The following is a 25,689-nucleotide window of genomic DNA, read 5'->3' as shown; positions in this document are numbered from 1 at the left end:
CCTCATTAGTTTATGACTTTATACACAGAATGCGGAAGACTTACGGTCACTTCTTTAAATGGAAAGAATGATACCATTTTGTATTAGAAAAGCTATACAGAATCTTTTTTCACATACCATTTTCATGCATCATATATCATCATTATGGTTGAAATGTGTGATACTGTTGACATGAGTGTGCTGACCTCGCCACGTCAGGGGCAGTGGAGGGCCTGACGTTCTTCATGACCGCCTGGATCCAGTTCCTGCGTATACCTGCCGTCATGGCGGACAGAGTGTGCACTCCCTCCTGCGTCTAAACATTTTAAAGCACCATGAATTATATATTGAATGACCATAACAAAAGACACACCTCTATAATGCAACAAAAAAAAAAAGCAGCAAACAGTACCAACAGAAATTACCATAGTCAGGACAGAGTCAAAAACAATTAAAAAGTTTCAACAGCTTTTCCTTTATTAGAAAAATCAGGGTTATCATATTCAATGCTTATATAAATGCCTGAATAAACAAACATTCATAGTACATATAAAGCATCTTACATGTATTTGGAAACCATAGTTGCGTTGAGCCTGGTACTCAGTTACATTGTAGCAAGTGGACAGGTCAATCTCACCATCCAGGTCAGAGGCCTGAGGTGAGGAAAGATAAGACATGCCCAACATGAAACATTGATTCAGGCCTGGTATTAACTTACGAACTGAATGATCAGATCACAAGTGGTTAGTTCTAAATTCAGTTCTGAACCAAATGTGTCCATAGGACGCGTGTGACCACATTCTTTTAGCTGTGTGAATGCAAATGCGTCCTGGGCCACATGTGAAGGACCACCTACTCAGCTAACATCTCTGACCTGCCAAGATCACAAGTATTTTACCCTTCTTAGTGCCCTTAGGTTGATTTGTTTGCAGCCACCGACACAACATCCACACTAACCACTACATAACAATTTCAATTTTTTTTTTTTAAATGAGTAAAATCATTCTTAAAATCAGAGCTCCAGTCGTGCCAACACTCATTCTCTCACATGCACTCACTGTGTATTTGCATAAAGAGCTGGGAAGTGAGATCTGATTAGAAGTGGTCACAGGAGACACATTCATAATTTTTATGCCAGGTATGAACAGATGAACTAAGTGCTGACCAGTTGTGATCGGATCTCTCAGGATGCATTTAAATACCAGGTCTGAACTAAGCAGAGTTTGCAATGATACTGAAATTAAAACTTATAATCTCACCTCCTCTGCTATTGAATCCTTGTAGTATCTCAGGCTGTGATCCGTCAACACAAACCAGTATTTCTTCCACTACAATGTGGAGAGAAAAATAAGTGAAAATCTGAAGACAGAGTTCTGGACAGCATGTTAGAGAAGACATCTCGTATTAAACATCCTGTCTGTCGATAAAAACTGCTCTTCGTGGCAGCAGAGTTTGCATGTCAATCATATCATACGAAGATCTACTTTAAAGCCTTCAGGCTCCACCCTCGTCTTTTAGGTGGATTGAAGAGACGGCTTCAAAGTCTGGCCACACATGTGTAAAGGCCACAGAAGGCTACAGACATTCAGCAGGTGGACAGTTCAGATGCTGTTTGAACTTGCTTTTGACTGCAAAACGTTTTTTTTTATAAATGCCAGTGACATATGGTTTACTGCCCTGTGTCAGTCAGTCTGTTGTTTGAAATTTGATATACTCTTGAGACTGACGTTCCTTTAAGCTCAAACTGATTTTACGTCACCAGTTAAATGACAATCGTAGGTTATGACTTGAGAAATTAGTACTTAATGGTACCTGGCCTTGCTCATCCAGCTTCACCATCCAACCTTTCTTGAAGTTCAGTAAATCCGGCTGAAAAAAAGAAAAGAAAGAGAGAATATTGAAATTACATTTATCTGGAACAGAATTGAAACGTGTACAAACGGTCAACATGCAAACTGACCTCAGAGGCAGTAAAATACACACACAATGTGACTTTTTCATTAAAAAGTGCTGCAATGGATGACCAGCACTTACCTTAAAATACAGCAACATAACATAGACTAAAACAATTCACCCATACAACAATTCATAAATGACTGACTGATGTGACTGTAAGAAGCAATAACACATGCTGGGGGTAGAAGTTGACCCGACCGATGGATGAGACTAATTAAAAGCTGTGGATGAGAGATGGTCTAAATGTGAACCACTGGACAGGGGCAACTTCTGCCAGACTTTGCTGCTGCTCAATCACTGTTGTAGTCTGCTGTTATTCCACACAGTGGGAGAAACACTAAAGGCACAGTCACACATGTGAGAACAGCGAACCTACGGCCTGCTGCTCACTTCCAATCTGAGTGAGGGTGCGAGAAAAACATTCGCTTCCTGTGTCAAAGCAAATCCAGCGTGGCTTTGCGTGGGGTTAGACTTTGTTGAACTTTGACCCACGACATTTACCTGCATTCGCATATGTGTGACCGTGACCCGACACTCATAAATGTGAAAAATGGCCTGAGGAAGCAGTGGTAAGTTGTGACATTCACACATGGCACAAAAATGGGTGCACGCAGTGGGCACAATCTGCACACAAGGGGAGCAGAATAAGGTGTATAACCTGGAGAGGAGAGGGAGAGGAGGGGGCTGCACTGCCCCCTGCAGCATGGAGGTTTGGCCTACAACACCCACACCTTCGCACCGCCACATCAAGGCCAAAGAATCATCAGGGAAAAAGGCAGCTTACTACACACAACAACTTAACTACACACTGATGTCAGGTGTTTTCACACAATGTGAAATAGGAGAACAGTCGTGAGTTTGGATAAATGCTCATTTTCTTTGTCTCAACCTACTGGAGAAGGTCAAAGGTCAAGGCTGGAGGTTTAAAATCACAAAAATAACTGGTTGGGTTAAAAAGGACATCTTGTTTATTGACTGACTGCATCTCAAAATACTGCAATATTATGTGTGTATCATATTTCTCCACTTCCACCATCACTTACCCCCCCATCAAACTCTGGGAAAAGCTGTTTTCAAAAGCTGCCACGTAAACCCAGTGGCACACTGTCGGAGAATGTCCACACAGACCTTTCTCAATGTTTAATTCTCCTAACGCTGTTACCTAACTGATTCCAGCTTCCCAGCCCCAACAACAACCCAGCGACTTCGCTCCGCTCAGCTGAAGATCTGGCACTGAAGCTGACCCTGGATCCTACAGCTTAGCGGGAACAGGAGAGGCTTTGTCTAGAAGAGTACAGACTCACTGAAACACACCGGCCTTCTGAGGGAAAATTCGCCAATTGTGCGTTAGTTAATGTCAAACACAATCAGTACAAAATCCAAACTTAAACCTCGTCGTCTGCTGACTGAATTCCCCGCGCCTGAGCTCTAAGGACCAGTCTCTATCACTAAAGCCCCTCCAAAAGTGCAATAGTTTGTCAGTAGCACATCGACAGGATATTCAGGAGCATTCTGGGAAGAATCAAGCAGCTAGTTGTGCAGATTAAGACGCTTCCCTTCACTGTGAGAGAAATGATCAGTTAATTAAACATGGATTTTTTGTATATTTTTTCCAGTAGAAATTATCAATGGCATGTTTTACAGTCTGGTTATTTACTTAATAACTGTTAGTGAGTCTGACAAGCAATTTATTGATAACATTTTGTTGATAAAATTATTTGTCTCTCTGATAGTGACACATGTGTAGTAACTAACCCTAACCCTTACACAAGTGGGCAACTGCTTACTGACACAAATGTCTAAACCTAATGTGTGTCTCACACACACACACACACACACACACACACACACACACACACACACACACACACACACACACACACACACACACACACACACACACACACACACACACACACACACACACACACTTCTGTAAACATCGATGGCTGATTCTGCGTTTTCTATAACACCTTATCAGATTACTTCTTTATGAATGAAAAGTAGTAACTTGCCTAAAGCAGCTTCCACGATTCCTTTCATTTATAAACAAGATGCGTTTCACCCTCTTCTACTTAACACAAACTCCCTGGTCTCAATAACTCGTCATTTACTCTACAATAATATTTGGATGACGCATGTTTTCATGCGTCACAACTTGCCAGGGTTGTACCTTGAGAGGATGGCGTTTTACAAAAGAGATGAGATGAAACACTTACAGTCATGACTGACTCAGTGGTCCTTCGGTCCAGGGACTTGGCTCTCCTCAGAGGGGGCAGGGTGGAGGGGAAGTCGCGACCCTGTCCAACATCATGCCTCTGCCCCTGCGGAACACACCGTTAAGTTTTTCTATGTTGATTTTACAGACAGAGGTGAATTAATTCATCATGAAAAACAGGAAAATATAAATGATGATATAGAAGATAAAAAAGCAACATGGACATGTAACACAAACGCATGTTAATAAAGCAAGAGTCAACATTTGAAAGACAAATATCACAAATCACCTGTAAGCTACATCCATACTACATTGAAAAATGAAAAATGGCATTTTCAAACTAAAACTCTCTGCCCACACAAGCGTATTGGCTCCATATGGGTTTTGATCTGTGTCCAAACTAACATGCCTGAAAACGTATATCACGTGACCACTCACATAGACTGGAAATGCACAAGGCAGTGTAATCAGTGAGGGTGACGTCAAGACCGTAAAGACCTGATAAGCAACCAGTTTTGAGTGTCTTCATCATTACTTCCAAACATCTCAGTGTGTGTGTGTGTGTGTGTGTGTGTGTGTGTGTGTGTGTGTGTGTGTGTGTGTGTGTGTGTGTGTGTGTGTGTGTGTGTGTGTGTGTGTGTGTGTGTGTGTGTGTGTGGAATGACGCACACAAGCAGTCTTGGCATCTTAAACTGTACACGTATGTGATATTTTCACAAGACTGACAGATATAGGGCCAAGACAAAACAGCCCACATGTTTAACAGTGACTGTGACTGAGCGCATCAGTGTTGTTTTGGTCTCTGTGTTTCGAAAGTCATTTTATCTGCGCACTGAGGTCCAGGGTGGGAAAGGGAAGCATAATCGCCAGGGGAATCCCACCACAGAATGGAAACTGGAAATGAATACAGCACACGCGGCTGACCTCTGACCTACAAACAAAACAAAGACAGGACAGCGAGAGGGAGAGTTTGAGGGAAGAGGGTGAAGGGAAAAGATGGAGGAGGAGTGGGGGGAGGTGCTGGGACAGAAGAATAAAAAAAAAAAAGGCAGAAGCCAGGCTGGCGGGTCCAGAGCTGAGTTCACATCTGCATCATGTGATGTTGTTTAAAAAAGACAGTTTACAAGTCTCGCTGTATCTATTGTAAACCACTCCGCAATTTGGCATTGCTGGCTTCAATGTCCAAGTGCACACACACACACACGCACGCACACGTTACCTCTCTGTAGAAGCGCCTGTGCTCACTTCGGCCCTGTCTCTCTCCGGTCCTCCCCAACTCTTCCACCTCCATTTTCTCTTGATTCTCCAGCTCCAAGGCCTCCAGCTTCTCAATAACGCCAGAGCGACTGCAAACCAAAACACATGCAGACAAAAACAGTTAGGCAACATTGATTAAAATCATTTTTTTCCAAGCAGGTGATTCTCTGCTCACAACAAAGAGTGTTCAGATGAGGGGTGGCACAGCAGGCAGAGACAGGACGAAACATTAAATTACACTGTGGAGATGTCATGTTTTTGTTTACTGTACATCCATGCCGGGCCTGATTACCAAAAGCTCTCTATCTCTTTTTTCTAGCTTTATAACTTTTTCACATTACTTAAAAAAAGAGTTCCACTGGCAAACCAATGGGATACTTTTATTTTGAAGCAGCTTGTAGCCATTCTATGGTTGCCTGCAGCCTAGCTCAGTGCAAACACACCCATGCCACTGAAAGACAATATATATTTAGTCATTGTAAAGACTTTGTCAATGCTACTGTATAAATAGCAAACAGCACGACAATGTTAGCTGTAATCTAGGAATACATTTCAGGCAGGTCACCATGGAGGAATCAAAGCTTCGACTAACACGGCTTTGCTAACTGAGCCAGATAAATGCCTAACAAGTCAAGGTGAAGATCCACGAGACTTAAGGAGGCTAAGGAGTACAGCCACCTGGTCATAAAGCTGAAACTCAAAGAGCTATCCTACATTAGGTCATTTGTGAAAAACTGCATCTGGAGAACTGAGGGAAAGAGGTAACAGCCTACGCTCCCTGGTGTTCATCTGCAACCTTCCTCAAACTGTCACACAGTACGCTACCAACTCTGACACACTCCCACACAGGATCTTTGTTAAGTGAGGGAGGAATCTGCATTAGAGGGAGAAAGAGGGCGAGAGTGAGTGGGAAATTATATTACTCTTTTGTCTAAATTCTGCCCTTATTTGGGGACTCTCCAGCCAAAGCTGCTGTCCTTAAAAGGGAATGAGGGAGAGGGGATGAGGATAAGGACAGCGTGAGGCCAAACATCCACCATATGATCTTAATGTGTTCCAGGCCTTATTCCAGGAAAGCTTATGTAAATTTGTTACAATCAAAAATCTGATGTGAGAAGGTTAAACTGTCCTGATTTCAATCAAACTTAATAATATTTGTCAATCCCGATTCCTGGCTAATAATAATAATATATTTATTTATACAGCACCTTTCATACATAAAATGCAGCTCAAAATGCTTTACAATAAAATCAAAAGACATGAAATAAGAGATCAATAAGAACGTGTTAGCAATAAAACAAAGACTTAGGAACAAATTTAAAATAAATAAAAATGTAAGAATAAAAATAAAACAGATGGAATTAAATAAAAGGCAAGATTGTAGAAATATGACCTTCCAGCAGTGTGTCTACTGTCCTGACATTTACATAAAAGGGACTCCAGCACTTATTCAGGAGGCTGATGTGAAACTGCCATCACATTTATGTGGCACGGTTCGTGTCTTAGAAGGAGCTTAAGTCCGAGGCACGTCTGCTCAAACCCCAGACTGGCTCAAGTGGTCCACTTGAGTAATGTGCTTAAGAGTTAGTATGTGGGCACTCCTCCCTTTCCTTTCATGCCTGGTATGGATGGAGCAACTGAATGGAGCAGGAAGCAGGCCAGGAGGAAAAAGATGCCCCCACCTCAACCCGACTGGTCTGTTTGAAATGTTGCTGCCTCTGGTTTGTGTGGGAGACCTGTGACCTCTCCATGAACAGCACAGGGGTCAAGAGGCAGATTACTGAATGGAAAGATTGTGAGAGTGCTGATACTAACATGGGCACCTCACGGTTTGATGCCTCCACCAACCAATCAAGTTTCTTGGAAAATGGTCACAATTTCCCCTTCTGTTCCTTACATATGGTGTTGAACAATGGCCGGAGAGGTTACATCATGATGTCAGAGTGGGGCTGACCTTTGGCCTCATCACTTAATCATTATAGGCAAATTTGTCAAACTTGGTGTATTAATTATGGAGTCATGGCCAAGAACATATTTTGTGGTCACCTTTGACCACCAATCTTATCAGGTCATACTGGAGTCCAAATTTGAAGACATTTTCTTGAGACGTTCCTGAGATACGGTGTTCACAAGAAGGGGATGTATGTTCATGAGAATGAAATCATTCATAATGTCTTCTGCCACAGATGTCGCCAGGGCGGGGGGGGATAAATAAAAGAACTGTGCAGGGGAGGAGTGATTATTCAGAACCAGATTTTCTCAGAGACTCGCACATAAGTGGGTTATTCTGAGCACATGACAAATCTCCATACGTCTTAATTTCACCAAATACAGCATTTCCCTCTCTTCCATTAAAACCACAGTTGTGGGAGTGCACATCAAAAGCGTTGTGCGTCACTAGACTCTGTGCATGTGTGTGTCTGCGTGTGTGTATACATGCCTTTAAAAGGATAAGCCTGAGGCACAAGTATTTCCAGAGCACGGTGTGTGTGTAGCACAGAGCTGAGATTCGAAGAAGGCAGTCTACTAAGCTGGTTCATCAGGTTAAATAACAGACTGATTCAACTGTTCACTTGTCAGTGAGGAGAGCGAGGTGTTATCAGACTAACTATATCACTTCCTCTATAGTCTCACCTACATGTCTATGTGTGTTCTTATGTCATTCAGGCCTCTTTCGGTTAAAAAAAAAAAAAAAAAAAGAAAATCAGTATCAGAAATGTTTTACTGCCTATCATCAGTATTGGGAATGCCCCAAAAATCTATTTGGGGTGGCTCTAAATATTAGATCAGTTGTCTTTAATTCAAAATCATGATATCTTGGCTTCTTCTGAGTTTGCCAGTTTTTTTTTTTTTTTTAAATGTTCATAGACTTTAGAGACATGCAATGGAAGCCAAATGGTAAAGCCATCAAATGTTTTTTTAATTTCACATCGCTATCTGCTTCAGAGGCTGAAAGTGGAAACACAGGTAATTCTGTCAGCTCCTCAGAAAATCCTCTGGTATTAGGTGTTTGTTTCTAAACAATGAATAGGTTTTTGACAGTGTGTTTGTATTTGGCGCTTTAGGTGTTATGGGATAAGTTAAAAAGTTGGGAACCACTGAGTTGAAGTCAGGTATGAGTGAGACTATAAAAAGGGACATTTAGGGACACCATTATGGATGAATAAAAAAACAGATGCTGACCTCCTCTCGGGGCTGAGGACGGCCTCCCTCTCCTGCCTGTCAGGGCTCCTATACCGACTCCTCTTCTCTGCCTTTCTGGCCTCAGCCTCCAGCCGTCTGGACCGCGGCGTGTCGTGGTGGCTGAAGGGGTGGCTGCCCCTCTGGGAGGTCGGGTGACTGTCTGTGCTGGTCACTGTGCTGCCGCTGGCATCCGAGTCCAAAGAGCTGACCGAGCCGCTGATGTGCGAGCCATTGGAGAGCAGGGAGCTGCCAGAGGGAAAGGGGTCGCTGGGGGCTGGGGAGAGGCAGCGGGGGACTCCTCCCAGGCTGGAGCAGGAGCCAGTGGGGGAGAGAAGGTCGCTGGGTGGCTGCGGCACAGAGCTGTGCATTGGCAGGCTTCCCCGGTCCACCTCGTCGCCATTGACTGAGCCTGCATCTGAGCCATGGCCCACAGACACACATTCACCTTGACAAGAACAGAGTGTCACAGAACGTCTTAACAATTTGTACTGTTCTCTCTGTTAATATCCTCACGTTAGCAGATTTGTGTCTGTTACTTACAGAACATTTACAATGTCTGTTCAGTTCAAACACTTTATAAACACTATAACGGGGTTCCTCTGTAAAAAGCTGTTTTTCCTCCTTACCTGTGGAGGGCAGTGGTGATCCTGGGGGCACGTCAGCAGGGGCCCAGACTATAGCTCCCTCAGCCTCCCTCTGGTTCAGCTCCTCCTGCCAGATTATGGAGCTGGAGTCTGGAACCTTCTCTGCCTCAGGGATACCAGAGCCAGTCACTGCTACCTTGGCTGGACCTGGCTCCTGGTGATGAGCATATAAAAGTACAGTATATAGAATTAAAAATAATATAAAAGTAATGTAAAAGGAACAATAAATGAGGGTGTGTGTTATCAAGCTATGACACGCATCCTTTTTGTATGATGTAAAGGAGATTAACCTGGGAGGTCGCAGGCTCCACCTTGCGTTTCTTCTTCTGGTTCTGTTTGTTGGTTCGGGGGTAAACCACCAGCTGCTCACTCCACCTGAAACAGACACACAGGAGTGTTTCTGACATTTGTGCATGAACATCTGAACCCTGCCCAAGCCAGTAACAGCCACAGCCAGACAACTCACCCATTGATGATCTCTTTATTCTCTCCTCTGATGAAGTACTCCTGGTCTGGCGTGATGATGCACAGGGAGTTCTTCTGGCCGGTCTTGGGCTCAGCGTCAATGACGTCGGTGCAGAGGTTCATGTTCACGGTTCCCTGAGGCAGCGTGCTTGGCTACAGGAGAAACACGACAAATACTGTTTATTGCACATCAGAGTGTAGTACTTTACCCTTTGAATGAATAACTGAATACAGAGAATTAAGTAATAGCAAAGGTGAAGGTTAACTTAAATACATAAATAAATAAAGTATTACAACACCAGGGGCATTTAAAAGGAAGTGCAAGAGTGGATATTAAAAAGAACAAATGTGGAGAAAATGTAAACAGGATGCTTGAGTCACTGGTTTGATTCCACAACTGATGTGTGACTGCCCGACTAAACAATGATATCATATTTATAATAGTTGAGGACTTTAAAACAGAAGATCGGACGGGAATCATGCAGTGTTTCACAGACTTGGTTTCATGGGTTTTTACTGCATCTCTCATCCAATCCCTCATCCCCCACCTGCCCCTCTATTTCACAGGCAGACTTCAGGGCACATCATGCCTGTACTGTATGGACACTCGTGTGTAATCACCAGCTCACCATGGTAACTAGGCAAATCCTTTCATTTGCAGCGCAGAGTGAGTGGAAAGGGGAGATGACAGCAATGGGATGCCGGACTAAAGCGGCTTTGTGTGTGTGATCAGTGAAGAACGTAGAGCTCTGTCTGCTTTGTAAACCAGCAATGACATTTGTAACGCTAAAAAAAAATCTCAACATCTTTGTAGTCAAAAGGAAACATATCGAACAAGCCACAGCCAAACCACCAATGTTACTTTTTCTGTGTGTTTTATGTGAATAGATTGTCAATTTAACTCAATAAGTTATTGTCTCATTAACATCAGAGTGGGAAGAAAAAAATCACGTAAACTTCCTCTTCTCAAACCTGTTCTTTGTCTGCTCTGAATCCTGTGGCTCTGTTATCAGGCTTCGCTGAAGTCTGTGCCTTCCTACAGATGCAAAACAGGTGCTTGGTCTCTTTTCCAGCTCCTTTTAAGGCCACTGAACACGGATCCAGCTTTATTAAGATCTGCCTTTAAACCCCTGTGGGCTGCCAAATATGGCAAACTGCGTCGCACTTTGGGCGCTGTGGAAGAATTTCCTCCAGCCGGAAAAATAAATGAAGTTTGAGAATAAGTAGCCGTGGTAGATGACGCTGTCAAAGTGATGGTGAACCCTGCAGTGTGCTCAAACCTAGGTCACATCGATATTCTATTGATAATATCTGTCAAGAGGAGGGCTCCTCTAACACTTGCTATTTGATATGAAACATCCAAAGAACTAACACCAGAGTTCAAAGGGTTTGCTGATGCTTGCAGTGGCAAATAGCACTAAACGACTTTGCAGAAACTGCTGGGGAAGCATGCCATTCAGGTGCAGCTCAAACAGCAGCTAAGGCCCCTTTTCCACTGGCGAAAAACACACTGACATCAGGCTTTTGTCTGCAATGAATCAGACTCAATGGGCATTCATTCCCAAGTCAAACGATAAAAACATGACACCTGATTGAACACGATTATTTCTTCTTCTATATTTTGACAGTCTAGACACCGAGCCTGCACCTTTCCCGGTGTGATGGTATGACACGCATTCGGGTATTGGCGTGTAAATAGCCATGAATGTTTGTGTACAAATTGTTGTTGTTGTTGTTATGCAACAGCAATATGTAATTCAAAACATGCAAGAACACTGGCTAGACAGTGAGGTGAGAGAGCTTCACAATATCTGGCACATCCGTGTAGTTGAATGACTCACCAGCACAAAAACAGAAAGGCCAATTCCTCTACTGAGAATAGAGAAGGAGTCAATCGCCATGTACAAAAAACCATGCATACCCACACATTTTGGTGTAAAAGAGGTATAAAACAAAACAAAACACCCAACGGCACCCACAAGACTCCCTGGAAAAGTACATTCTACATGCTGCAGTGTCTCATTGAGCAGTAGCGGTCTCTCAGAATATGAGCTCCCCGACAATCACACTGCTCACAAGTGGACACTTGTGGAAAAGACTCTCTCTCTCTTAACCCTAATGGGATGTGATTCCTAATGCAATTGTGATTCAGAGACTTTTGACCAAAGAAACATAAAGACACCATGGCATCAAAACAAAGTAGGCAACCTTAGCTGCAGCCGTCAGACGTTTCACAGACAGATGGAAAAAAACCCACTCTACTGTAATGTAAGTGTACAAAATCTGAGCCCTGTGTAGCCCTAGTATAAACATTTGTCTTGAGTGATCTAATCCCAATTCGACAGCTCTATGTGCATCAGTTCACACCTGGTATTAGAATGCATCTCCAGTGACCACTTATAAACTTATGATTGGATATCCCTTCACTGCTCTATGCAAATACACACTTGTGTCGTGAAATATGAACAACATCGTCACAACCATGAATTATGTTCTTAATATGATGTGAAAATATTAACTGTAAAAGCATCAACACTGTCAGGTGGTATATCAGAATTAAAGTATTATTGTTAAATTCAAATGAAGCAATAAACTTTTTGATGAATATATAAAAGGGTATCATGATAAACTTTCCGTCCTTTTTGTTAGAAGCTTTGTTTTAAAAGCAGAGTGGAACAGAAAAACTATTTTACTCATCTGTAAAGATATCTGCTAACATTTATTATTCCTAAACTCTTTTGTGCCTGCCGGAAACCTTTAGATCGATAAATCTGGTTTGCCATTGAACTGATTTAGCATGGTGATTTATGCCAGTGAGAGGTGAGCAAGCTTAACCTATCTTGATAACTGCAAATTCTGCTTCGTAGTACAGGCCAGGGGTCTATGGACCTGTGTGTGTTTGATGAGCAGGTCAGGAGCAGTGTCGACCTTTTTTTGGTTTGAGACCGTGGATGATGAAAACCTCAACATCACTGAACAGTACACCAGTGGAAGCTCCCATTCAGTCCGAGACATTCCTTGAAGAGACCCCTTCTTCTCATACAGACAAAGCACTACAATACAGTGTGAGAATAGGGTCATTAATGCAAGATCACTGTGTGTTCCTTCTCCAGGGATGTTCCTCACCAAATTCTTTTGGCACCTGGAACTAAAGTGCTAAAGTTCCAGCAGTGAAGAGGGGCTATAACCTTAGAAGACATTTAACGTTCAAAGACTTCGACAGCATAAATCTTTTTATTGTCTGCAGCTAGGGTACCTTTAGCAAAACATATTTAAACTGCATTTCTTATACTATATAAATGTCCAGTTTGATCCAATTAATACTTAACATTGGAAAACTCCCACTGTCCATCCACAAAGTAAGTGGATGACATCAAGCGCAGGCGAAAGAGACGCCCAGAGTGCCTGAAGGTGAATTTTGTGTGTAATGTTTTGCTCTTAGGTGGAGCCTGGATTTCTAAAGTCCAGCTGATCCCTGGTGATGAGACTAGAGAAGCCACTTGTTGCTTAGAAACTGCCACTAGCAGCAAAACAAAGGAGATGTATCTGCCAGGGCTACCACTCAAAGGCAAACAAATTGCTGTGGGTTGGATTTCTACACAACTGGGCCAATTCCATATCCTCCAATTGTGTCTCTCAACCATGAGGCTGAGTATTTTTAGCTTTGCTGTGAGATATTATTAAAAACAAAATACTCCTCTTGAGACTTCAGCCACTCTGGCTGACATGACATGAGGGGCTATAAAACACACTATGCGACCGAACCAGAGACAATACAACCCACAGGAGATTGATGAGTAAAATGCTTCAAACCAAAAAGGGATGTGTCTATAGGGTAATTGCCCTGTGCTCAAATTTGTACTTTTTATTGGAGCCCAGGCCCAACTGTAAACTTTCTCAAAAAAATGTAAGAAAAGGAAAAAAGAAACAACATAGCCAGCTGTGGAATTAAGTGGAAAACACCCACTCCATAAATGATAAACCCTCCAGGAGGCTTTTATAGGATGAGCCAAAGGCAAGTTCACCACAGCAGGCTGTGGAGAGGAGACCGCTGTTTTATACGGTACATGTTTCTCGACACAGTGCCCTCCATCAAAAATCTCAACAGACAGAAGCCGCCAGTGTAGTTCCTCCAAATACTGTCGATGCTGTGTCAACTGTGATGCAAATCATTCCTGAAATCACACAGCAGAGAATTGAAAACAGTGATGTAGTAAAGTGGTTTAAGCCCGGCATATCAAATACTCATGACCGCCGATGGTTGGATGAGTTTCTGATATGTCCGAAATTTTTGTCAACCGTCGTCAGGCTCCTGCACAGTTGAAGCATTATCACGAGGCGATTATCCAAATACAGAAACTTTTTTCTTCACAGTGAAATGGCAAAACACTAAGTAGTAAATTTAGATTAGGAAGTGTCCATGTTTTGCAAGCCACTTGTGTGTATGTGGACACCACAAACAAACTCTGATCTCTTCTTTGACAAAAAAACTGACTGGTCTGGAGCTGGTCTGAGGGAGCTGACAGCAACGCACAGTGTGCAGTCAGGTCATGTCAGACAATCCGGCTGTACAGAGTGAGCACATATATCGTGAGCTTTGGTGTTCCTTCTCATACAATTAACATGTACAGTATGATATGGAATTTAACAGCATTTCTAAAGTCGTACAGTGTATGCCCAACTTTATTACACTGTCACACAAGAGTGACAGAACTGTTCTTCCCTTTCTTCAACATGATGTGGGACAGAAGCGGATCTGAAGTGAAGTTGTCTTCTGCGTCTCCTTCAGCATGTTCTCATGGTCGTTGACCTTTTGCCCCTGAAGCTTTCAGGGTGGTCTCATGATATTATTGCTTTTTTAGAAGATTTCTCTCAGACTGCCTGTCTCACTGTTTGTCCATATCCAATCTTCATCTCAATTTGATTCGCCATGTATGTAGCAGTGATGTACCTGCTAAACTATTCCTCTGGCTGTTCAACTATCAAGTTGGGTGCTTGCTGTGGCAGGCCGTGTGTGGAATGTCTGGGTCTGGGGCATATCTGACGTTTCCTCTGTGGCTTTTAGGGGCTAGAGCTCCCTTTCTCCTGCTCTCTGTGGTCCCCGGGGCTGCAAGCTCACTGCAGTTCACCAAATAAGGGCATTGGAGGAGGAATGCTGCTTCAGATGGGGAGAGCATCTTTCCCTCTGCTTGCGGTGGAAATAGTTCAGCTTTAAGAGTCCAGTGCTTCAGATAGCACCCTGCTGTCTACCGAGCAAAAAATAGAAACCAATGTCATCATCGCCTGGACCTTGTTCTCCAAGAGGAATCAAGATGTTTGGAAAATCAATGTTGGAAAAACAGCTCCATTCAACCACATTTTTCCTTTATAATTTAGTGATGAAGGGACTGTGACCTAATGAAAATCTTTCCTTTATGTTTGTAGAAGTATCATTATCATAGCAGGGTTTAACTTACAAGCTACAAGACTAAACGAAATAAGCAGAAAAATAGAGTTCTGTACTGCTCTGGAAGGAAAAGATACCGTATTGGCCCTAATATGAGACAATACTTAATATGATGCTGCAGGATGAAACAATTAAATGTTCATTTATTACCTACACCAAGTAAGTTATGCTTTTCACTCATGTCCGTTTATTTATTTGTTGGTTGTTTGTTTGTCCGCAGCAGGACTATGCAAAATATACTAAACAGATTTCCACCAAACTTGGTAGAGGGATGGGACATAGGCCAAATAAGAAACCATTATATCTTCGGACGGATCCAGGAATCGCATCAATATTGCGAGACAGGGCTTTTTTTTTGACATTGTCATCAATTTCCCCAAGAAATTATTCATTGATGTTGATGAAACAGGGCATATTTAGAGGACTGACAAGTGTGTGTAATTTGGTGCGGCTTGATTGATTCTAAGGGGGCTGTTGGGCCTTGTTTGAGGTATGCACTCTTTTGAGTGCCATTCCAGTTAACAGATATTCTTTATAAATGGAGTGAGTACCAGTGTAGCTACACTCTTTTACGCATGTGTTATTAGTGAGTGTTTTTGAGTCTGTCTATAGTGAGTCTTTCAGAGTTAATCCGCCTTAAGTGTTTGGATAGATTCTGAAGGCTGGTACACAATGTTCTACAGCCACAGTGGAAACAAATACATGGCGAGTGAAAACAAGTTCTTGTACAAATGAACCAGGTAGAAAACCTGTCAAACAGCCAAGAATTACGTCTGTCACAGATCTGTCAAAAAGAATCAAGTCTGAAAAATGTTAACGGCCCGACAAATTGATTATGCGAGAGAGAGAGTGAGAGAGCGAGAGAGCGAGAGAGAGAGCTACAGTAAATCAGTCAGCTGACTAGTGGCCACTGGGACAGTGAGATGTCTACAGACGTCCAGTCGGACAAAGATTTTGGTCAGCGTGCCAAATGTTGTATCTGTGTCAGATGGTTATGAGAGGTTGAGAAAATTGCAGATGAAATCCATTCACCAAGTCTTGTTTTACTGATGTTATTTTTGAATGACGCACAAAGTTGATGATAAGGACATAATGTTTGTAATGCTCGCCCAGCACAGAAAGAGAAAAGAGGGAAAAGGATGACAAAAGCAGTCTGGGTATTTCGTATCGATACAAGAAGTAGGAATATCAACAACGGCTGAAATATGGCCAACACACCTCAGAGTAGGAGCTTCCTTTGCTCCAGCTAGCCATGACAAGAACTATTTAATTAAGCATAAGTAATTAACTTTCATTAATTACTAAGCACATACAATCTAAATTTCAGCATTCCTTTTTTTTTCTTGGAACATCAGGAAAATGTTGTGGACCACAATCAAATTGAAATGATTTGCTTTACTCTTGTTCAGCACAAAACATTAACACGAAGGAGGAGACTTTACTTCAAGCTCTTATGACCTTACGCCTGAACCCTGCTGTCTTGACATTCAATATAGAGCAGAAAATACTTTGTACTGTCAGGCACGGACCTCCTTGTTATGAGAGGCTTAGCAGGGCCGGTCTGTTGATGAACAGCAATAAGAGTGGAGATAATGTGATCAAAGGAGCCATAAGACAAAGAGTGGGTGGGTGTTGCTTGTGTAAATCTCTGCATTCATATAAAAGCCACAGGAGGGGAATGGATATATGAACGCAAGCCTTCAACCCAGACCTCAAACAAATCATATCCAACCTCCACTAGTGGCCCGGGCCACTGGGTAAACAACGATGAGCGTGATGCGATCAAGACCGTTAACGTGTTATTATCAGTTTTCCTATGTTTAAAAGAGCTCCGATCCTCAGAGTCCAGAGTACAAAGCAGCCATTTCCCTGACCCACTTTTCCTGCCTTGTGGAGCAGATGAAAAGACCACAGGACAATAAGGCAGACAGTTTTGGAATCGCTGTTACAATGAGAGGAAAACACAACTGCACAGCAGCACTGGTAGTCACTGGAAACACATTACACAGTGGAAACATGCACACGCACTCGCACAAACACAACCACGTTTCCTCACATTGTCATCACTGGCAACACAAAGAGATTCACCAATTGTGACTTCAAACGTCTGGCTTATACACAGAGGCCCAGTCGGGCTGTTCCAAAGTCAGCTCATCTCCTTTCCCCTCACAGTTGGTGCTCCTCACACACACAGAGACACACCTGCAGAAAATGTCTCTTTTATGTTTAAAAGAAAAACATGAGGTCAAGTTAAACTAAAAGTCAGTGTCTGTGTGTTGTCCTGCAGGCTGCCGGGTAGAGTATGCCCCCCCCCAGTGTTTACACACAAGCAGTCCAATCTCCAGCCTGATTAGCAGGTATGGGCTTGGTCACCCGTGTCACATTCCCCTGGCGACACACTGCCACCACAAACACAGGATTACAGTGGGCACCAAGAGGTGACTTCACAGCCTTTTACTCTGTGCTTCTCCAATCCTCTTCACTGCATTGCATATAACACACGGCAAAAGGTTACTGCGGGAAAGGCGCTGTGATAGATGGTTCATGTAGGAAATTTCGACACCACTGTCTGCCCTCATAACCAAAAGCCCTCTTGACATCTGTGCCAGTGTCTTCTATGTGTATGGTTCGTCTTTTTCATTCTGAGGTATCTGTCTTTTAGTTTTTTTTCAGTTTTGCGTTTGCCACGTTCTCAAAACTTCATCAAGGCGCTCATTGTGAATCCCCTGGATTTTCTTCTGCTATTGTCTTACATAAGCTCATTCAGACGTTATCTGTTTTTCCTAGGGGGCTGGCAGGAGAAACTCAGGCCACAACAACTGTCTCGTACATTTGCATGCTGACATACAGCCCCTCCGGATAATTTCAGGAGATTATTCGGAGGTCAGTGCATGTCTGAAAGCAGTTATATATGTATACATAGCATTACTGCCTACAGCAGCCAAGAGAAAAAAATAACGTATAATTTAACTTCTTTTTAACCTCTAAGAACTGTATTGAGGAGGCTGAATTATGAAAATGAATATGAAAACACATTTCTCTAGCCTTTAGGTTCAGTTCAGTTCACACCCTGGTTGCACAAAAGAAGAGAAAGAAGTCTGGGAGTAATGGATAAGATGCACAACTTACCGACTCGTCCAGGGCAAAGCGTAAACAGCCATGTTCGTACAGCACAAAGAATCTTCTTTGCCATTTCTGTTAGAAGAAATACTTGCGATCAGAGAAGCTTGACTTTGAAGCAATGTAGATGTTTTTATGGGTTACAACATCACTGAAATGCTGCTTTTTACATAAAATCGAAGAAAGAAAGAAAAAAGCACTTATTTTTCCAGAAAAGAACAACAATGCAAAGTTCGACAGTTAAGCTTCACATTTTATCTTTCAAGAAGAGGCTGTAGATGCAGGGAAAACAGCTTTTGATGAATTCCAGCACAGTACATTTACATTAATTAAGGGGAAGTAAAGCATATACAAACACTGTACATATGTATACATCCCCCTTGACCACAGAAAAAAAGCAGCCCTATATACAGAACATGTTCTTACCCTGGATCTTTGCATAGGATTGTCAAAGTCAGTTCCCTCCGGGGCCAAGCAAAGCCATCCACCATAAATAGGTTTAGCCTGTAAAAGAGAGAGGGGGGAGGGAAAAAGAGCAATTTAGGTAATCATTAAAACTGGAAGAGAGTGTTAGCTGAGGGGGGATGGGAGGGAGCGAGAGATGCTGTTAATGAGGAAGAGAAGCCTTTTGGGGTCCAGATGTTGCCTCTGCTTTCGAGGTGCATTTTGCAGCCACACAAAACCAGTTGGTGATCCTTCTGGTGCAATCAGCTCTGTCTGATGACATGCTTGAGTGCTTCTTTTTTTCTTTGTTCCCCAACAGCAGATGAGACCAAAAGACAAAGATGACGACTGACTAGAGGCCTTCTTAAAACTCACAATTTATCTAAACCCATTATCAGAGTTCATCGTCTGGGCTACCGCAGCCCAACAGAGGCACAACAGTTCTAAAGTCATGGAAACATATAAACCGAAGCTGCTTTCAGACCTACCCTGGACACGTAGAAGACACCAACAAAGATGTCAAGAGAGTTCTGGTGATACGAGACGACTACGGTGTCGGGGTGCTGTAAACAAAATCATGTGAACCACGCAGCGGAGTTAATACGACACTTCCCGTCTCTTTCGGCTGCACCCGGCTGCTCCACCTCTCGCATGAATAATTCAGGGTATTTGATGCTGTTGTGAACACGCCTGTGCAGAAAACCTCCCGCTGTGTTGTGCATGTGTGAAAGGTAGACTCTGGGTAAACTCTGTAGCCAATTCTCCGGACTTTATCCGGAGGTCATGTCTGAAAGCGGTTGCTCCTACGGGGCAGTATGTAGGCTCTGTAAACCTGCTGCTCTTTGCTCTCCATTAATAAGGACAGCCAAGTGTTAACCATTAGCGAGCGGTTCTCAAACCAGCAATCATTCCCCCACCTCTTCCATAAACCTATCCCTTGAATTTCTGCTGTAAGGTAGAAGGATCTGATGATTATTCTGCTACTCTTATACAAGACCTGGTTCTCCTCCATGTCACTGCATGCCTGTCATAAATCTACATGTTCCTTCCTTGAACCTGTATGGACGTGCCTATAAAAGGTTATTTCGATGAGCAGAAACCATTAAAAAAAAGGTTACTATGGAGGGGCCACAGCCTGTGGCCCAGATAACTCAAATTGGTGTCGTAATTTGACCAAAGATGATTCTCACTGGTGACTTAATGTCCTGCACTGAGACAGACAGCCGGAAAAAAGCACAAACTCTAGAGAGACAACCATGAGGAGGAAAACAAGAAGCAGCTGTTTCAGAAACTTTAGAAGCAAGAAGAACACATCCCTGCTCACACGCTTACAATAACACACAATGGACCAACTTCCTCTACACTGATCCTGCAAATAACATCCCCACCACTACCCCCTCCAACCTGGGGATATACTGATTTTCCGTAATAAAAACTATGTAACAGTGACACCCCAACACCAACCTACAGGTGCTGTAGTGTCTATTGAGCTCTTGTTACTTTATTAATTTAACAAAACAAATTTTTCATTTCATGATTCAGACTGAAACACACGCAAATCACTACATTATCTCACTGTAAAGCAAAGAATCTCTGCGATATCAACACTGATCACCACATGATGATCAATACTTTTCTTAAATTAGTAAAATCTTTCTTCATAGCTGCGCTCATTAATTCATTAATTCAGCCCACCCCGACTCCGCTGGCTCACTTCCTCTCTCTTGCGCTGACACACAGACAAACAGTGTCATTGCACACATTTCTGAACTCAGACTGGGTAAAAACAACAGATTTGTAAACTTAGCTGACAGAGCCATTAAAAACAATTTTAGAACTTTTTTTATGGTCCAAACATGTATGAAAAGATCCCAAATGAACACTGTAAGCAGACAGCTAGATCATTATAACCAAACTATTACAGCATTTATATAGGAGCGATTATGTCCCAAGCTTTTCGATCCATAAACAGATCACTTTATCCAGTTTCCACTGTATTTTTCTGTTATAGTAGACACTGAAATTATAGTCTGTGTGCGGCAGACAGGCCTCTGTCTGTGTCGAGGGAATGGGGCATCACAATATTGGCTCAACATTGTGGCTGTCGGCCATCACTGATGGTCGATGGCATCGTCCAACAGCCCAACCATGTTTATGCTTTTAAGATGTTTTGGATCATTTTAGCCTTTGTTTGTAGAGCAACCATGGACGTAAAGTTAAATGATAAGTGCCTTAACCAGTAGGTCACCAGAGGGTCCAACCATCAACATCTTTTATGCACAAATGTAAAGTATGTGCTATCCTTTACAGCTGTGGAATGTCACTAACAGATGCTTTAACTAAGGAGTCCACGGATATCCACCTTAATAACCAGTTTCAACACAAATAGAACACAAACTGAACATCCCTCACTAACCTACCTGCACCCACTTGTTCTTCTTAACAAAACGTCAGCCTGAACATTATATGCTCCTATATCAATCAAACCAGCCGTCACAGGCCATGAGAAAGCTCACATTATATTCTCAGTATAAGCCTGTAAACATGACCCAAAGTGTATGTATACACTCCCATGTATTTTCCTGTGTTGTGTATTGGGTTCTGCAAACCGCTGGTCACAATAATGTGACTGAACGCTGCCTGTTAAGACATGTACAGATCACCGGAACTGCTGCTGACGGTCTGCTGACATGCTGCTCATGCTAAACCTTCTGTGTAGGCATGGTGTTTGACATATTACTCATTGGGCTATAACTAAAATGTCAACAGATGGACGTTGTTTTTGCTGGAAACCTTTGTGTTGGGATGAGGAGGCTACACACCACACACACGATTATCTGAGATAATTTATCTGTTTCGACACACAAGATAGGTATTGTCATTAATATTTCTTTATGTTGCTGCATACTGCAAAACTATTACTTGTTTTCACACCTCATAACTGTGTCCAACAAAGCCAGCCAATCCTGTGCAAACCTTCAATAAGCTCTCTAATAATGTCAGCACATGACAGTATTAAGCATAATTATATCAATTACTACATGGTGCCATGTGAAATTAGTTATCATGAAGACAGAAAGTTGGCTTCTCTACTTTGCCGCTACATGAACTACCCAACCATTGGCAGTAAGTCAGCGTCCTCAAAAAGGAATAAATGTGCTTGTGTTCTAATGGCAACTCAGACAAACGGGTTCATTCTAACTGGGATTCTGTTTTCACAGCTTGTGGGTGACAAAAACAAATCGCAGCTGGGCGTGACACCATGTGAAAATGCTCCTGATATCACAACAGTGAACCTAAATACAAGGCCCTCCCACAAACATTGGACAGGCTGGCACAGAGCCATTGATATGGGAGTTGTAGTCTATTTGGCGTGACATGATAAAAACAACTGAGAGAACAGCCTGCAGTCAAATCAGGAAATGCACTGGACCATTTGTGTTAACGTTATAGGCTCTGAAAGGTTTGACTCCACTCTGTACCTTTTAGTCAGAATCTTTTATCGTGGGTTGTGGAGCTGCAGCCTCTGGGAACCTCTACTCTTGATTTCCCAACCACAAACTTCCTTTCTCTCCCTGTGACTCCTGCTCCCACTCCTCATGTCCCATCGCATCCCTGCCTGTCTCTCACAGTCCCTCCCACGTACGTGTAAACCTCAGCCTGCCTGTGTCCTCCATCAATGTCCTGCCTCCCACCACCTCGACCAGATAGTATGATCGCTTTTCTCCAGCAGGGAGGGACCGCCGGGCCTAGACGAAAATCTTAACTCTCTGGGGACGAACAATTCATGGGTGAAAACCGTGACACCGATGCTGGAACTTGTAGGGAAATAAAACCTCCTTTTGGAGCACATTGACTGAAATAAAAGATTTTCCCCGGGCTCCAGCAGCAGCCCCCCCCCCCCCCACCTTTTGTACTGGCAGCGTTGAACAAAGAGATTGTTTATATTGGATACTGTCCGTCTGACATTCAGCTCTGTTCCTTTTGCATAACTTTTCCATGTGGGCTATCTGTTCCAAAGTTGCATTCTCAAACTCCCTTTAAGTTCTGAATAACCTTCATTGAATTTAAGGCTCAAATTCATTAAGGTAAATAACCTATTCATGGTGTTTTAACAGCATTACAGAGCTTTATTTTTACTGGGTTATGGGGTTTATCTCCTCTTAGTCGACCTGCATCAGTTTCTGAACACTGGGGACATTTTACAAAGCTTTACCCCGACTGTGGGTCGGGGCTCAGAAGTTTAACACCGTTTATGTGGTGTTACACAAAGAATTAGACCAGCAATGGACTGGTGAGTAGTCCTAACCAGTTCGCGGGCTGTCCAGATAGAATCCTTACAAAACGTGCTTGTGCAACTGAGCTCCCTGCTAACTGTTTGGATAGCTGACAGACTGCAGGCGTTTTCAAAAGCCTGTGGGCGACTGGAACAACAGTGATGAGCGAGGACTGATGGCGAATCACTCTCAAAGGCCAGTACAGTAAGCCTCTCTGGTTCCGGCTGTCGTCACTCGGCCTGTGTGAGAGAGTTTTCGCCGGGTCACAGGGAGATTAGAGGAAGTGATGTAACCATAAGCTCTCTATCCTGACTCAGGAGTCTCGCATCTGAAGGGTTAACCTGCAATAAACTCAGGGCGGCAAGTGATACGCACATGTGTAAAAAGCAAGCACAGCGTGTGCCCCCACACACTCCCAGAGGAGAAGAGGATGCTGACGTTGCTGTTTGGCTCTTAAGCCATGTACAAGGGCGCATCTGGGCCTCATCGTCTGGGATCAATTACCGGATACAACAGAGTCTAAACTAATGATCTGAGAGAGAGAAAAGAGTGACTCAGAAAGACATGCCTCTAACATGATCCCCACAGCTGAGCCGCACTTTATTCCTTACCCTGCTCATCTATGCTGCTCCCCAGTCAGGTTCCCATATATCCCCCCCAACTCCCAGTTTTTTGCAAAAACAAACAACTGCAGATAAACAACAGCTGACGGTTGCACAATCCATCACAGGGACCGAGCTGGCAAGCAAATGTGATCACTGTAGGTAGAAGAAATCCACAGGAATCCGCTTTCACAGGTTGTGTTGTGTTTCAGCCAAAATAAACACCCCCCACTTTCACTCCTTCATAGCTGTAATTACACTGTTGCTCAACAAGTGCTTTAAAATGAATTATCTAAGGGATATGCTGCTGGTCTTTACAACTCAACTGTGATATCCATCCGATTAGGGAGGCTGTAACTGAGCTGTAAAAGTCTGACATCGTAGATATAAAATGGAAGTGAGGCTAATGTCAGTCAGGCAGCTGGTCACACATCTGCCTAGCCAGTGAGCATTTACACTTTCATAAGTTTGGCTGCAGCAATATAAAAAAAAAACGAGGACTCTGAGCTTCTTAAGACACTGATCTTAATGTTAGTAATCTTCAGGAGTTGTCCAAGTATATATATAAAATGGACTTGTTTGTCTTACAGTCAGTCCAGTTGCCAATGTACACTTGTACAACTCCTTAAGAAAACCTTGACAGGATTCAAAGACATAATGTTAGTCATGGTCGTATCATTTGTTTGCTCACCTGGGTCAGATCCTGGTCCGTCAGCAGATGCAGCTCTCGAGGCTTGAAGCAGTTCTGACATTTACTCTTGTTGAAGAAGTTCGCCTGGAATTTCCTACAGGGGTTTTCTTTTGCGGTAGACATTATACAAACTTCAGCTCCCTTCTCGGCAAGCAGCTTCTCTGGGAGGTGGAGCCGTAATCCCGACGTGTTCCCGTGCGTCTCTTCTATCCCAACTTCGAATAAGCTCCAGCACTGCGATGCATTTTCAAGTTTTAAAAAACAGAAAAAAAAGACCAAAGTGGAGCTGCGGTGCTCGGAGACTACGTTCAAATCAAACCCTCCTTTTGTCCGTTTAGTTGTATCCAATTGCTGCTTCCCGTTAAACAATTAGCTGCCATCAAGCCAGCCTCCTCATCACTCAGCCAGGGATGAATGCTTCTCAGTCCGTGGCCTGCGACCACAAAGCGGAGAGGCGAGAAAGCTGGCTAATATCCTGTTAGCTTTCCAGATCAATAACGTGACGGCGTCAGCCACAAAAACAACATTTGCACACAGTGTTCGCCTTCGCGCTCCGGGGCGATAGTGTCCATGGAGCAGCGACCGACTCCCATGTGAAGCACAGGAGCCGACGGAAAGGCTGGCGGTGAGGCGGCGGGCTACTCTCCCGTTCGCAGCGCTCGGTCCATGCGAAGTTCACCCACTGCTCCTCTGCTAAGCTACGGTTAGCTCGGCTAGCTAGCTAATGAAAGCGTCTCCTGGCTGGCGTCTACAACTTGACTCCAACACAATGAGGAGAAACCGTCCGAAAAATCCCCTGCGGTCCCCGGGCTATTCTCCCCAAAAGAGAGTCGCTGCATGCAGGGAGAGCCACTCTGCTCCACTTACGGTCCGCTCAGGCAGTATTTGGGGTCTGGTTCCATAACTAGCCTGGTTAGCGGCGGTAGGTTTATTTTCTTCTCTCCCACCGGAGCGAGGGAGGCGGACACAGATCTCACCAGATCCTGGAATTCCACTGGCCTCTCGCGATAACTGCTCACTGTCGCCGCCCACAGGCAGAACCCGGTTACTGAGCTGTTTTATACATGCTAAATAAATGTGTGTTTGAGTTTGATATAGTTTGTTGTTGTTATTATCATTATTAATCAGTTTGAAGTGTATATATGTATATAAAGAGAGAGAGAGAGAGAGAGGGGAGATATCCGTTTGATTGAAAATGATAATTCAAAAGTAATGAATACTTTTATTAAGTGTTGGAATTGATGAATATGAACGACAAATGATCCTTTTTGAGTTAAATGTCTTGACTAAAATATGTTTAAAGATCTAAATGATATTAATAATAAATGTTCTAGTGTTTCCAACATATGTGACACCATATCTTTTGTGTGTTGTTGATATGAGTAATATGTTTACAAGATAAGTTTA

The 25,689-nt window shown here is 43.1% G+C and overlaps 1 protein-coding gene across 7 annotated transcripts in view; it reads right to left on the bottom strand.

Moving 5' to 3' along the window:
• The window catches only part of mprip (myosin phosphatase Rho interacting protein), a 40,939-nt gene extending 15,619 nt beyond the window's left edge, over positions 1 to 25,320 (bottom strand). For 2 of the 7 annotated variants that reach the window (XR_004612095.1, XM_034569882.1), the window contains exons 1-13: positions 24,283 to 25,268; positions 18,695 to 18,772; positions 18,278 to 18,343; positions 9,704 to 9,855; positions 9,528 to 9,612; positions 9,220 to 9,391; positions 8,594 to 9,038; positions 5,373 to 5,499; positions 4,155 to 4,271; positions 1,792 to 1,848; positions 1,239 to 1,307; positions 543 to 632; positions 186 to 295 (exon numbers count right to left, since the gene is read on the bottom strand). Coding sequence is in view for 6 of the 7 variants with exons in the window: in XM_034569882.1 (XP_034425773.1) it covers positions 186 to 295; positions 543 to 632; positions 1,239 to 1,307; positions 1,792 to 1,848; positions 4,155 to 4,271; positions 5,373 to 5,499; positions 8,594 to 9,038; positions 9,220 to 9,391; positions 9,528 to 9,612; positions 9,704 to 9,855; positions 18,278 to 18,343; positions 18,695 to 18,772; positions 24,283 to 24,405 (1,691 nt within the window). In the remaining variant the exon portion in view is untranslated. Of the gene's footprint in view, positions 1 to 185; positions 296 to 542; positions 633 to 1,238; positions 1,308 to 1,791; positions 1,849 to 4,154; positions 4,272 to 5,372; positions 5,500 to 8,593; positions 9,039 to 9,219; positions 9,392 to 9,527; positions 9,613 to 9,703; positions 9,856 to 18,277; positions 18,344 to 18,694; positions 18,773 to 24,282 lie in introns of all 7 variants that reach the window. The other 5 variants (XM_034569883.1, XM_034569885.1, XM_034569884.1 and 2 more) reach the window with 5 other exon arrangements.
• Between the last annotated feature and the right edge of the window lie 369 nt (positions 25,321 to 25,689).

This window comes from Hippoglossus hippoglossus, chromosome 19, assembly GCF_009819705.1.
Source record: "Hippoglossus hippoglossus isolate fHipHip1 chromosome 19, fHipHip1.pri, whole genome shotgun sequence".
In the NCBI taxonomy this organism is placed as follows: domain Eukaryota; kingdom Metazoa; phylum Chordata; class Actinopteri; order Pleuronectiformes; family Pleuronectidae; genus Hippoglossus; species Hippoglossus hippoglossus.
This window is presented reverse-complemented; position numbering and strand designations above follow the sequence as displayed.